This window comes from Marmota marmota, unplaced genomic scaffold (assembly GCF_001458135.2).
Source record: "Marmota marmota marmota unplaced genomic scaffold, marMar, whole genome shotgun sequence".
NCBI lineage: Eukaryota > Metazoa > Chordata > Mammalia > Rodentia > Sciuridae > Marmota > Marmota marmota.
In genome coordinates, this window is record NW_025999961.1 from 2085187 (window position 1) to 2099972 (window position 14786).

Sequence of the window (14786 nt, forward strand, 5' to 3'; positions counted from 1 at the left end):
GTTTACACTTTTCAGGTTCCTAACTAATAAAATAAAAGAAGTCCAACTGAATTCAGGTCCAGTCACTTCCGGAAAACAGGTTTCTGCTTAGCAAAGACATCCTTTAGTTAGTACATTATTTTGAAGGTGGAGCTAATTTCATGCTCCATGTGAATGGAACGTATTTATGGTTATAGCCATGTACAGGGTGTGTAAGGACTTGCCCTCCTCCTGTCCTCTACAAAGGAAGGCTCCTGGCTGCTTCTGGTGGTGAGCTAACCAACAAAAGGAATGCTGAAAAGGTCTCACCTCTCCCACTCAGAGCTCTGAAATGGGGGCTGGGTCTCTGCTCGCTGGAAACTAAGCACCCAACGGGATACAGGCTTAGGTTTTCCATCTCATTTTCGAAAATCTGGATAAACGCAGGTTTTGCCCAACCTCCCCTGACCTCTTCTTGATAAAATGATCTTATGCCTCTGGAATTGGGATTTTGAATGTATGTGCCTACCCCATGTCTGGTATTATATTACAACAGCATGAAAATGGAGCCTAGGACTGAGGAGCCGGCCAGCCTCAGAAGCCTTCTTCATTGCCTGCCATGTAATACATGATATGCAAAGCCTCTGACTTCAGCCAGCAGATATTTGGAGACCGTGTTGGCCCTAGCATGGGGACTAAACTAATGTGTGTTTAGGTCAGAAAGCGAATCAGAAAAGCCAGTGGAGGGCACGTCACGAAGTGCGAGTCCTATAAATGCATCCCCACTCGCAGCGTCCCCTGGCAAACACTCGGCTTCCCTCCCTGGGCCGCTCCACATCTCTCCTTCTTGGTGCTAGGAGAACTCCGGCAGACAGCTCCTTGTCTCGCCGCTGCCTTCTACCTGCAGAAAAGACAGAAGGCGAGACCGCCGAGGAGGAAGGAACGCCTTCGACAGGCGCGAGGAAAGCCTAGTGTAGCCTCCACCAGGCAGAGCGCCCTTCCTCCCAGAGCGGGGCACCGAGGCGAAGCCCGGCGCGGGTGCGGCGGCCAAGTTCGGATTGCCCCTTTCTGTTGCTCCAAGCCGAGCTCCGCACATTCCTCCGGATCTACCCGGCGAGGAGAAGGCGCGAGCCCGGCGGCGTCTCCACGCGCTCAGCGCTCTCCCTGCACCCCGGGGAGGGGCGCCTCGCGTCACCCACTCGCACCCAGCGCCTGGCCTTGCGAGCTCCAGCGCCTCCTCGCTGTTCTCCTCTCCCTCCCCCACCGCCGGGCCCGCCACAGCCTCCCGACCCCTCCCCTCTTCGGGCCCCGAGCCTCCCCTCCCCCACACCGGCCCCCAGGCCCGGGCTCCCGACGACCAGCCTGCGCTCCTGGCGNGTGCGGTGGCTGCCGCTGAGCGGCCAGCAGCGCCAGGGGCCGGTGCAGCCCCAGCCAAGAGCGCCGCTCGCGCAGCCGTGTCACCCCTCACCCAAGGAAGGGGCGGCTGCTCAGACTTCGGCTTCTGGGGGTACAGGAGACCTACGGAGGAGGTGTCGGCAGCCCTCGCCCTTCTGGCGGCGGCGGCGGCTGGAGCCTTGGCCGCCGCCTCCTGCGTTCCCTCGCTGCCCCGCGCAACCCCAGGATTTCGAACTCTTGCCCCAGACCTGTTGGGCGGGGCTTCGCGCTCCTGCCCTCGGCCCGGATGGGTGTCCTGGCTGGGACTCGGGCCACCTGGAGTTAATGTCCACCTGGGGGTCTGCGGAGACCGGATCCGAGGTAAGTTGGGTGGGGGAAGTCTGGGTGGAGAGGGTGAATGCCGTCTGCGTCGCCAGCGGACACCGCTGGATGCCGAGTGTCTAGGACAAAAGGGCGCGTTTGGACCCCAGAGCGTGCAGTGAGAGTGGAAAGTAGACTAGAGGGAGGAGAGGCTCTGGGTGGACCGAGAAGAGAGAAGTTAAATGGTAGAGAGGCTGGCCTTGCGGAGGGGCAGGATGCCTTTTCCACGTGGGCAAAGATCTATGGAGCCCCTGATGCCCCTGGACCCCGAAATGCCTGGAAGGGGAAGTAAACCTCCCAACTTGCCAGGGTGCTCCTCTGACATGTCACGGAACCAAACCGGACTTGGGTCATCTTCGAACCCGCCGTCGCCAAAATGTCTTTTCCAGAAGTGCAGCTGCAGAGATATTACTGTTGCCCGGAATGTAACTTACGATTGAGCTTGTTTTGGTCTGTTCCTAGATAAAGCTCAGGCCTCGGGAAAGACTGCTGCAAAGGTCCCGTAAACGTAAAAATAGAGGGCTCACCTCCTGAGGGGAGGTCTCCCAAAGCTACACTCCTCGCCTTTTTCAGGGCCCATTTGCTTGCACTTTCCTAATGCCCTCACTCGGCTGAGGTTAGGAGAGCGGCTCCTTGGACATTCCCGGCTTCAGGGCTCTATCTCGAGCAGACCCTGGGGCTCTTCAAGGTCTCCACTAGGCCACGGAGGTGATTATTTTAATGACCTTTTTTTTCCTCCTGTGCTCTGTGCCTCCTTCCCGATAACACCCTCCACTACTTTGCACCACCTGGGGTTTGACTCCGCAAAGGTTCGGTTTTCAGCCCCAACCAGTGAAAAGGAACCTTCGCCCGGGCTGGAATGGACTTTCACCGGTTCCCTCCAGGCTCCTGGCGCATCGCTGATTTCCGCCCGTGGCAGAATCTGCCTGCAGAGCCTTTGCGCGCGCCCCGGGAGGGCTGTCCAGCCCGGAGCTCGCCACGTTTGTGCTCATTGGCGGGGGCAAACACACTCTCCTAGCCCCTGCTGTAGATATGTTCGAGTGCGATAGACTCTTCCCCCGCATTTTGAATACTTGAGTGTTTCAAGGAAAAGATGCAATTTCACCCCACGCGCGCGGACTACCTCCCACAAAGCTCTCAAAGTGGGATCCGCTGGGTTTCTTTCCTGCCCGGAGCAAGCCCCCACTGTTTCACGGCGCCTTCGTTTTGGCGGGGGAGGTGTCGTCTTTTAGACAAGTGCAGGAAGCCCACCGCGTCCTTTACCCCACTCCTGCAAGAGATTCGAGTGCTCTCGGAACCCTCACCCAGCTTGCTGGCTAAAAGAGCCCCACACTATTTTTCCTTCCCTTGTCTTGGGCCCGGCAGTTATGGGGGGTTAAGAGGAGAAGTCCTCCATGGGTTTAGGATACTAGACACAATGAAGAAAAGCTGTTGCTTTCAGTAATTTCTGTCACTAACCCCAAAAGAAAACCGCCGAGTTTGTAGCGAACCCCCTTTCCCGCTCCACCGCCTCCTTTTTCTTTTCCTGAGACCTGGATCTTGAAGGCAAAGCCCAAACAAACCTCCCAGCCTGCCAGCACAAGAAAGTGCGGGGGCACTGGCGGCGGGAGCGCTCACCCGCTGCAAAGCTGTCTCGGTGACGAGGCGAAGGGGTTGTCTAAAAGCAGGTTGCCAAGAAACCACCTGGGTGGAAGTGGGAAGACCGAAACTAGGGAGAGAGAATGGAGGGGTAGGAGACGGTGAAGCAGGGATGCCAGTAAGGACATCCACAGGTTCCCGGGCTGATTCGGTTTGGGAAGGTTTGTAGAGGGAGTGGTTGTTCGCCGATTTTTTACTTAAAATGACAACGCAGCCTCCCGGCCGCGTGGGCACTACGGGACTCGGGCGGTTTCTGGTGCCCCCTGGTGCCGGGAACTCAGAATCGACTAGCGGCCACTTGCATAGACACTCCTTCAGCATTCCTGGGCTTCCTCAAAGTCCCAGTCCAGGGAACTCACACAGTGCAGGCGTCCCTGGCGCGCCCTTTTTGCCCCACTGTCCGGGTGCATCAGTCCAGGACCCAGAGTTGGTCGAGCCTGGTAATCACAAGACAGTGTGGTGTGTCACCTGGCAGAGCCGACCTTGGCGTGGAGGTCAGGAGGCAGCCTGGTTCCCACACGTGGCAGAGTTAAGCTGGTCTCACGCATTGCAAAGGCCTATGATCGCGGAGGAAACACATGTGGCAGATGTAGATGTTTTGGAAGAGTGACAAAGAGACAAGAGGTGCCGCTGGGTGGGGCCCAAAGGGACTCTGAGAAGAACGTCCCGCCCTGTGCGCGGATTCCCCAGACCTCCCCGCCCCAATTCAGCCGCCCAGCAAATATGGGCTCCGACCGTAACTGGCCCCCGCGGCACTCAGAGAGAAAAACACACCAGGTCCCGTGAGAGGAGGAAGCTCTCTCGGGGCGCTTGCGGCACCCGCCCTAGGGCGGGAACTGGGAGCCTCCTCCAGCGAGGCGGAGAATATTCCGCTGTTTCTTTTGCTATCTTCGCCACACTTCTAACCGAGGATCTCCACATCCAATTTAAAAAGCCCTCCGCCAGCCAAGGGGGTAGGGGAGGAAAACCCTCTTAATGCGGAAGGGAAATCTGGTGCCTCTGAGGCTTCCTGCTGGCGGGCACCGCAATTTGGGATGGCGCATTAGCCCCGCGCCTCCCTGCACCTCTCGACCGCCAGCCATTTCTCACGCACCCGGGAGCTGGCAGAGGTTGGGAGGTCTCCCAAAGCGCCTCTCTGAGCTCATTTTGCCCGGCCTGGTAGTTTTCCTGGGCCTGGGCTTTTACCGGGTTTGCCAGCCAGCCCACACAACAAGAAGTGCTGCAAGTCTGAGTTTTTAGTACCCCCCTCCCCACCCCCCCTCTCTCTCCTGGAGCTCAACAGCTGCATGGAGAACAGACGCTCAAAGGATGGAAAATGCCTTCATCTCCGCAGCGGTGGGAGGTGGCGGCCGGAATTAAACTCTTCTCCGGGGGCCGGGGCTGGAGTTCTCGGTAGAGATTGGGACGCGGGCGGGTTCGGGAGCGGGGGTGTCCTGGAAGGGGCGGGCACACTAATACAAAGGAAGGATGATGAAGTTTTTTGCATTCACCTGTAAGATGTCTCTCCCATGAAAATAATTCAAGGAAGTTTTCCGAAGAATTCGTTTTATTGAGGAATGCACGGATAGGGAATGATCTACCGCACGAACCTCATAGTTTAAGAATTCTCTGCACTCAGTGGTCCCCTGGAGAGAACACCGGGATTAGGAAGGGAAGGGTAACACCTTACACTGAGTTGACTCGTCTCTCCGCACTTCTCTTTGGTTGGGGCTCAGCCCCGAGTTTACAATGCGTTTTTCTCACTCACCCCGGACCCTGTGGACCTCCTTTCTGGGAATATGAGGCCTGAAGAGTCAAAAGGAGTTCATTCGCTAGGAACGGACGCCCACCCCCATGCGATCTCATATTCTGGGCCTTCTGGTGCTGTCGCGTGGCCCAGAGAGCTAGCGACTCCTCTCCGATGGGTAGAGATTCTGGCCAGAATCTCGAAACGCTGCAATAATAAAATAAGCAGTTTTCGCTTATACTACGGAGGATTTAAGGCAAATTCCTCTAAAACGTTTATTGAGCGCTTACTTTGTGCTCCGCAGAACCTTTTCACGTGTTATTTAATGTTCATAACCTTAAAAGGTGGAACGGGTATTTTAAGCCTAGTTGATTCTTTGGAAGTTAGGTAATTTAACCCAGATATTTTCATACAGGCCAAAAGTCTCCAAGTGCCTACTAACTTGTTCCTGCGACAATACATTTATTTAGGTAAATGGGCAGCGGGCGGGGTGAGCGCTTGCATCCAGCCAGCTCCCAGTTACCTTAGAGGATGGTCACAAGCGCCCCCCACCCCCGCCGTGGGGGCAGATGGGGGGCGCTTGATTTTATTCCCAAAGGGAAAGGGTTGTTGCTCTTAGTTTAAGGGCTGGCTTCCAGTGAGAGCTGCCAGGCCAGGAGGAAAGGGCTCGAAGACTGAGGCCAAGGACACAGCGTGGGAGTTACCTAATTGCCCTCAGAGAATGGGGGCGGGGGGCTCCTATCCGCGCCCGCAGATAGCACAGGCCGGAAATCCCGTCTCTCTGTTTGGAGGTTTACGGGCGGGGACAGCCGCCCTGCTCGGAAAATCTGACCCCTGAAACCCGATGGCGGAGGAGAGGATCAGCTGTGTCCTGGACCCCGAGTGCAGCTGCACCCGGGACACATCTGGGAGAGGGACCCAGAGCGGCACTTGTAATGAGGGCCCGGGACGCCCAGGGAAACGCAAGCGTTCGGCGGTGCCGGAGGAGGGCGGTGACAAGTTTGGAGCGGGGCGCAAGGACAGGCGGGGATGCAGCGCCCGAGTAGCGCTGGGCCCTTGGCGCCCTAGCCTAACTTGCATTCTGTGGTTCTCTCCCGGCTGCCCGCCCACCCGCACAGGTGCAGCTGCCGGACGGGACTCTAAGATGAAGTTATGGGATGTCGTGGCTGTCTGCCTGGTGCTGCTCCACACCGCGTCCGCCTTCCCGCTGCCCGCCGGTAAGAGGCCTCCCGAGGCGCCCGCCGAAGACCGCTCCCTCGGCCGCCGCCGCGCGCCCTTCGCGCTGAGCAGTGACTGTAAGAACCGTTCCCTCCCCGCGGGGGGACCGCTAGCCGACCCCCTGGCACCCCTTCCTGCCGCACGCACGCACCCCAAGCCAACCACAGAGGCTATGTGACTCTTGACCCGTGAGCAAAGCCTGATGGGGTGCGTAGCTGTCTGCTGCTGCCCGTAAATTACACAATAATTACCCTCAGCACAGAGGGTATCCAGTGTTGTGTCTTCATCATTCTGATGAACAGATGAATATTTGTCCACCACCACCCCACCACCACCACGGAACGCACACAAATTGTCTCCTCTCTTCTCCTCTCCTCCCCTATGTGTACACACCCCCATTGATTTTTTTCCCATTCCATAGCCCTTTTATCTGTGCCTGGCTGTCCTTAATCCTAAACTGCGCCGGCAAAGGAGAGTTCAGGTTTTCACAAGACCAAGCCAGAGACAGAGAAAATACAGAGGAGACTGGATTTACAGAGCAAGCATCTGGGTAGTGTCAAAATCTGTTCAGAAAAGTTCCCGTTCTAAAAAGACAAGGGTAAATAGTGCAGGCTGGAACTAGGAGGGGAAACTGGAGTTCACACCACATATGCAGTGCTAGTTCTATAAGAAGAAAACAGGTCATTCTTACTAGAAAGTCAAGGATTTACCTCTCAAAAATTAACGTTCTAGAGGCAAGTCAATTAGCACGTGTCAACTGTGATTTGATATCATTTACCTTCCACTCTTCAGCAATTTATCTGTTGCATAAAATGAGGTATGCTAGATTACAAGCTATAGACATTGTTGGGGATGTGTGTAGATAGGAAGGTTGGCAATGGAAATTTTAACACAACTCCAAAATAAAGCAATAGTGAGTGTATGTAGCCAGGAGGTCACGATAGCTACTCCTCTTGCCCCTCAGAATTATCACTCTAGTTGTTTTGTACCTGAAATATACTGTGGTCATACCCACACAACTGGTGGCCTTGGGCTAGGAAAAAACTCTCATGTGACATGCTTTTTTTTTTTTTAATGCCTAATTACAGCCACAAAAACATCTTCTTGCACAAGTTCCAAGAAAGACTAAATAAAAAAAGTGCATTTATTAAAAGTCAAATTAGGACTTCCAGAAGTGACTTAGGATTAGAGGAAGTGGCTGATTCCTTGAAATTCAAGTACCTATTTTGTGTTTCTGTCAGTTATATGCATAAACTTATCTCAGAATGCTTTCATTTCAATCACAAATTTAGTGTCTCCAATAAAAAGTAAATATAAAATGCCCTTCCTGCCATTGTCTTCAGAGCAGGAGACAATGAGAGCTGCAGATCAAACCCAGGGCCTCACACAGTGAAAGCAAGTGCTTTACCACAAAACTACATCCCCAACCCTACCTAGCATATTAAATTCTGGCTCCTGGTTCTGGCTGTGCTTTCAACTTACTCCATGATTTGGCATCTGATGAAGAGTTTACCACTGTACAATAGAGGGAAGGCTTTCCACTCCAAAATGCCAGTAGCTATGAGATTTGCCCCTAGTCTCCATGCTCCTGTCCTAATAGTCCTTTGGCAAGAGGCTGATTAAAAAAAAAAAAAAAAAGATAGCAATCACATGGCAAACTAAAGACTATGCTAGACCTCACCTCAAGAGATTCTGACTTAATTGTTTTAGGGTGTGACAGGCATCTGGACTTTTTGATGTTCCCCAGGTGGGTCTAATGCACAGACAGGGTTTAGTCACTATAGCATGACAATACCCTAAGACAATCTGGGGCTCATATTAAGCACAACCAGCCACAGAGCAAGCAAATGAGCATTACTCCTACCAATCCTAGGCAGGAGAGCACGATGTGTGACTGAGGATTACTTCCTGTTTCCCAAACCAATGCTAAATCATCAATGGACAAGATTCTGACCTCTATGTTCATATTCAAACCAGCAGAACACACCCATTTCTGTTTTCTGTATGAAACATCCAGAATTCTGTTTTTTCATAGTATAAACTAACCAAATAGAATTCATAACTGACTAACTTGCTTGCCCAAGTAAATGGTCCATGGCTGCCTCCTGTAGCAACTTCTAACTTGTATAAACTCAAGGACTTGTGATTTGCCTTTTGGGGATCCAAGACTTTTCTCTTTAGCTACCTTGTTCATTTGGTTTCCTTTCTGCCAGTATCATCACCAAAGGGAGATTAGAGCAGGAGTAAGGAATCTATAAGGCAACACTCACAAATGTCATAGCATGTAAAAGTATTGGAGCTGTTTCTGGTTCTGAGACCTAAAACGGTAAAGCAACTTGGTCACGGTGCCAGAGGTCCATGATGGCATGAGGCAGGACTGCTGAAGCTGGGGTCAGAGTTCCCCCCAAACCTTTGAAATGCACTTTATGAAAGGAGGGTTTTAGATGACTGAATCCTGAGTTTCTTAACATTATTTCATTGTATTTTTATTACATATCTCAATTCTAGATCTGTTTTACAACTGAAAGCTTAAAGTACATGTGGTTTTAAAACTTTGCAATCTAAACACACGAATTCATTTAGCAAATAGTTCCTGTGTACCTGTGTGTGCCAAGTACTCTCTAGGTGCAAGGGGTACTTTGGAACACCTAGACACAAGTCCCTGCCCTTGTGGAACACACTTTCCAGTAAATGTGCATGTGTGGGTCACACGAAACAAACATAAAGAAAGCTTGGGCTGGTTGAGTGAGCTTACTTTTTTATGCAACTGGAAACCAGCCAGAAGAGACATTGAGCATTACTTTGTTAAATTCTAATTACTGGCAATTCCTTGTAACACAATGGAATTGTATACCACCAATTTCATAGCAGGTCATGAAATCTCCTATAGAAACAGTCTTTTAAGTCAAGCTGTCAAGTTCTCACGCTTGTAAACCATGATGCAAGTGAGCTATAATTCACAAGGTTACCAGCTGAAATCTCTGTCCTGGGTGACATCTCCCATAAACTACAGGAGATCACAGAGGGTTCGAAGAAAGAACACAAGTTAGCACATTCAACTCAGACTGAAGTTTGTATCCCAGCCTTGCTACTTAACCAGACTTAACATCTCTTAAACCTTGATCTCTTCATCTGTAAAGTTGGGCTAATATTAAACTTGCCTGGGTGTTAAATGGAGCTATTGCTTTGGAATGCTTGTGCTCCGTATCATAGTTGTTGTTTGCCACACTCCTGCTTCCAGTGGCCCCTCCCCAGGTACCTAATGAACTCTTTCTGTTACCACTTCTGCCAGGACATCACTCTAAAAGATGAAATTCCACGCAGTCCAACATAGTACAGACTATTTGGGGACTACTTTAGGTCCCTTAGTTGGTTGGTTTGTAGGTTGGTTGGCCAGCACATGGACAGGTCAGCCTTTCCTGAGATTCTGCCCTTGGGTCAGCTGTCCTTGGCCCTTCCCAGGTTTCACAGCTCCATCCCTTTCCCAGTTGCAGAGCGCACCTACTTCCCCCCAGACTCCCGTGCTCATGTGAGAGAGACCCTCCTGTCCCAAGGCCAGGCAGGGTAAGAGCCTCCTATGTAAGTGATAGGCAGGCTGTGAGTTGGAGGCTACCTATATTGAAAGGGAACATTTCAGATTTTTGGTTTTTGCTTTTTTGATACAAGGGATTGAACTCAGGGGCACTCAGCCACTGAGCCACATCCCCAGCCCTATTTTGTATTTTATTTACAGATAGGGTCTCACTGAGTTTCTTAGCACCTTGCTTTTGCTGAGGTTGGCTTTGAACTCACAATCCTCCTGCCTCAGCCTCCCGAGCTGCTGGGATTACAGGTGTGTGCCACCACACCCAGCAGCATTTCAGTTTTAATTGATCCCAACTGGACATGGAATTTAAAATGTTTCCTAAACCAAGGGAGAGGAAGAACTTCTAGTAAATGATCAGCCCACCACATAGCTGAGGAAGCTTCTGGTGCTGGATATGTCTTAATCTTTCAAATTCAATGTTGTAAGATGCCGAATTCTGAATACATAAACACCACTCATTGTTGCTTCCCATTGCTTTGGGACTGTGTGGGGGAACAAATGCTCTACTAATTACATAAGCTGGAAAGGGGCTCTGCCGCTTGGAAAGGGTCGCTAGAAAGAAACTGCACACCAGACTCTTAGGAGGCATGGATCCCTTATTGAGATCTGAGACCAGCACCTCCCTCTGGCCCCAGTTTGGAGACCTATTTTCAAATCATTGCTATTTAGAGAAATGCACTGAAGGCTCATTTTGAATTGGCCAGGCTTGGGACATTATGCTAGCCCAGCAGCCTAAGCAAGATGCTCCAATGAGTCTGCTTTAGTTGACAAAAATGAAAGGTAGCTGATCTTTTTCCCTCCTAATATTCTTCTGCTCTTATTTTAATTTAGCCCCCACAGCCTTCACTTGATGAAAATACTTATTCTTTAATTAATCACTTGAGCCCAATCAAGAAGCAATTATTAATACCTTTCATGTGCTGGGGGCTGGGCAGCATCAAAAAGGCAACATGGTGAACTCGAATAGCTCGTGATTGAGTTGTAAACTATAGATAGGCAGATGGGTGGACACTGTCAGTCAGACAGACAGATGTGTCTATCCTGAGGGGTTTACGATAGTCGAAGTCAAGAATTCCTAGGAATGAGATCACTGGGATTTGAAATCAAAAGCAGGAAAGAATGCATGGAAATTTGAAATCAAAAGCAGGGAAAATTTGAACAGGTACTTGAAAGATGGATATTGAGAGGAGAAAGGACAAGGGGACATTCCAGACTAAGGAGCAGAATGGGGAAATTTGTGACCATGATATGGGGAAGGTGTAGGTGTCAGCTACAAGGACCAGTGTCCAGGTACTGGGAGAGGTACTGAAAAGTCGTGGGAACTGTTAGGTATCTTGACAGGTGATTATATGGTGCTGTAAAATTCAGGAAAAGAAAGGGTTTGCTCTCTTTTCTCTGGCAGTGGAGAAAGAACCTCTGAGCAGAGATGTCTTGCAGTAAATGTTAAGTGGGGTATATCGCACAGGCTCACAAGTGGGGTCTATAGCATAGGTCTATTTTTTGTTTTTCAGTATTGTTTTCTTTTTCAAAAGCTTCTAGGCATAGGCACAATTGAATCAATCCTCAAGTAAGTGAATAGCTGCAAGTAAAAACTCATTATGTTAGTGCCACAGCACCTCTTAAATATCCACATGGTTAAATCGGTTTTGAACAAATAGGTTTATATCTCATCCTAAATTGAGTAAGTTTGAGCTCGACTGAACAAAATTATCTCCATTTCACGGGTAAAGAAGTGAGGTCTAAAGAATTGTCCAAGGTCACAAATCTAGTAAGTGGTGAAGCCAGAGTTCAAGCCTCAGATGTCTAGTCCCAAAGGCAGTATATTTTGGATTAAAGCAGACTGTGCGTCCAGATTCATAGATTAAGAAAACACAGACATTTGACTTGCTGAAAATATATTCACTAACCCTAAAACACAGATTTCCCGAAAAAAACTGATCAAGCTAGTACAAAGGAGAAGAAAGAATATTAAATTTCTTTTAGGTCCCTTTTTCCATATCCACTGGAACCAGAGTAGGCCTAGACCTGTATTATTAATAGCTACTTCAAAGTCCAGATCGGGAAGCTTTAAGAAAAGTAATTTGGATTTCTTTAAGAATTCCTGTAATACTGATGATTTTGCAATTAAGAAGGCTCCCTGACTCTCCATGACGAAGCAAAGTCTCAAGTGGCTGACAGGCAGGCAGACAGCCCTTGGGAGGCCTTGTGGCAAATACTGGTTCTCAGATCACTCCCATTCTGCCCAGGGGCAGGGGACATTAATGTGGAGACCATACGTGACCACACAAGCGCCAGAGCGATTGCCTGGTGGGGACAGGATTCAGTTTGCATAAACGGTATGTGTCACCATGAGAGCATAGTTACTGTGGCTAACTCGATAGAGGCAAAACCCACTCTTGTGTGACTTTAATAAGACAATTGAAGTGGAAAGCCATGGCTTTAAAATCATGGTCTTCAAACCTTTTTACCTGCAAACCTGACACTAAAGATATTAAAATCTACTGCACAGCTTTAAGTTGAAATCTAAAATTTTTTCATCAGAAGTTTACATAGTTGTGTAAATATCATTCCCAACCCCTTCAGGGATTGTGTATAGGCTTTAAATATCTTTTTGTCCCCACTATCCACCTACCAATTTCCCTTCTTCAATTCATAGCAAATTCTCAAACTAAGGAACCCAAGTAAATTGGCTTTTTGGTCAGAACATATCTGACTTCATTTTCAATTCAAGTACACCTGTTAATGCACACGCATCATAGCAGGCTCAACTTCCTAATTGTAAGATGAATAGGTGGACAGACCAACGACAAGCAGATAGGAGTGCCAAGCCAGGATGAAGGCAGAGCCAGCTGCATCAGTATTTCTTGGTTTATTCTTCTGGCCTGTCTGCTAGTAAGTGTCCCTAGAACAATGAACATCACACACCCTTCACTAAGATTGACCTCTATGTAGTATTTGCCTCATTTTTTTTTTTTTTGGAATCACTTGAGAATTCATGGAAAGCATCATAACATTCAATACTTCACATGTATCGCCTCAGAATAAGGACAATGTCTTACCTAAGCGCAATTCAGTTATCAGTCTCAGGAAGTTTAACACCAATATAACATTTATCTAATAGTGCACATTCAGATCTCTCAAATTGTGACAATAGTGTTCTCTATTTATTTTTTTTAAAACCCAGGATCTTAAATTGCATTTGATTGCCTGCCTCTTTGTTCTTCTTTAATCTGAAGTTATTCTCAAGCCTTTTTCTTCCCACGACATTGACATTTTTAAAAAATGTAGGCTTTCTTGCCAGCTGTTTCCTGGACAGTCCTTTACCTAGGATTCATCTAATTATTTCTACATGATTAGATTTCGGAATACCACTGGGATGCTATGTTCACAATGCTGTGGCCTCACATCAGAAGGGGCCTGATGTCGCTGGCTCCCAAGGAGCCTATATGCCTGAGTGTCTTTGTAGAGCACGGAGGGTGTTCATCCCTCATTCAGGAGCCCAGAGGAAAGTGAGATTTCCATGGTGAGAACCATGCCTCCTGCAGCAAGGCACAAGGAGAACTGGATAAGGGGATGCAGGGACAGAGAGCCAGCATCAGGAGCATTCTTGGGCCCAGTTTAAGGAAAGCACATGTAGAAGTTGAGGACATAGACACTGGTTCCCTTAAAACTACCCACAGGCATTGCAGGAAGACTTCACATATGCCCAGAGGGTCGCGCAGTACCTCAGTTTGAAATCAGAAAAATATCAGTCATGGGAATCAGTTGAATCTGTTGATGCTTATGTACTTTATTCTCAGACATTTCTAGGGACCCAGAAAAGGCAGTCCCAAGACTGGCCTGATCCTTCTGCCCACAGACCACCATGCCAGGGAATTCAGGTCCTGTATAGAGAGTCTCTCCACTATAGAATATGCAAGGCTAAAAAGAGACCCAGGTCTGGATCCCCTTTAGGAGAATCTTGCTTTGTCCAGATATGGTTGCTCTTTGTGCCAAACAATGATCACACTGTGATCTCCCTGGGGCGTACTCAACATGTGTTGCATGCTTTCCATGGCACTGAGCTCAGTTTTTCTTATATTGATCTTGACCTAAGGTGCAGGTGTGACTGTTCCTGTTTTGAGATAGAGAGATTGAGGCTTCCAGATGAAGCAGTTCAACCACCCTGAACCAGAGCAGGCTGAATCCTGTACTCACTTTTCACTACCCCCACAAAGTCACTTCCTGCCAGCTCAGAACATTCCAATGTGACTCTTTTGATGGCATCAAAAAGTCAGCAAGGAGAAAAAGCAGGCACAGGGGTGTTTTGCAAAGGTAGTTGTCTCAGAATGATAACCATATCTGATCGTGTGAAGTCCTTGAGATTATAGTAAATTCATTTGCTTGGGATAGAAAGCCCCTCTATCAAACATATTCAAATGATAGAGAACATGTTTTTCATCCTCTTACTTTTCCAAAGGCCCTCAGCCTTCTTTTTATCCCTATCTTATTGTGCCCTGGGAATGGCAAAGGGAAACCGAGTATAGACTCGAAGGGTATCCTGTGGCCTTTCAAGCTGGGGGCAGTGCTGTGTGTGACAGGAAAAGCACATTTTCCATCAGGTTCCTTGAAGTCCCCTGCCACACACACATTCACCCGCCTCCGATAACACCACAAGGGATTATTTATCACGGTGGCTTTTGTGCATTTAATTTTACTGGGAAATTTCTCGCCCTTCCCTGTTAAGTTTTTTATAAGGGCAGTAGCAGAGCTCCTGGTGCGGGCTTGTTACTGTGGGGTGTTTATGGCTGGCTGTGGAGTGCTTTTAGCTCACACCAGGTGTTCATGGATTAGCTTACAAATGGACACCCTACTGGGTGTTTTCCTGATTTAAAAGTGGGAGAATGAACATTCCCCCCCCCCCCC

The 14786-nt window shown here is 49.2% G+C and overlaps 1 protein-coding gene across 2 annotated transcripts in view; it reads left to right on the plus strand.

Annotated features, from left to right (window-relative positions):
* The first annotated feature begins 1335 nt into the window (after positions 1–1335).
* The window catches only part of Gdnf (glial cell derived neurotrophic factor), a 25102-nt gene continuing 11651 nt past the window's right edge, over positions 1336–14786 (plus strand). Inside the window, exons 1-2 of one of the 2 annotated variants that reach the window (XM_015496350.2) lie at positions 1336–1713; positions 6196–6372. In XM_015496350.2, coding sequence (XP_015351836.1) covers positions 6222–6372 — 151 coding nt within the window. In that variant the 5' untranslated portion in view covers positions 1336–1713; positions 6196–6221. The remainder of the gene's footprint in view (positions 1714–6195; positions 6373–14786) is intronic. The other variant, XM_015496351.2, reaches the window with a different exon arrangement.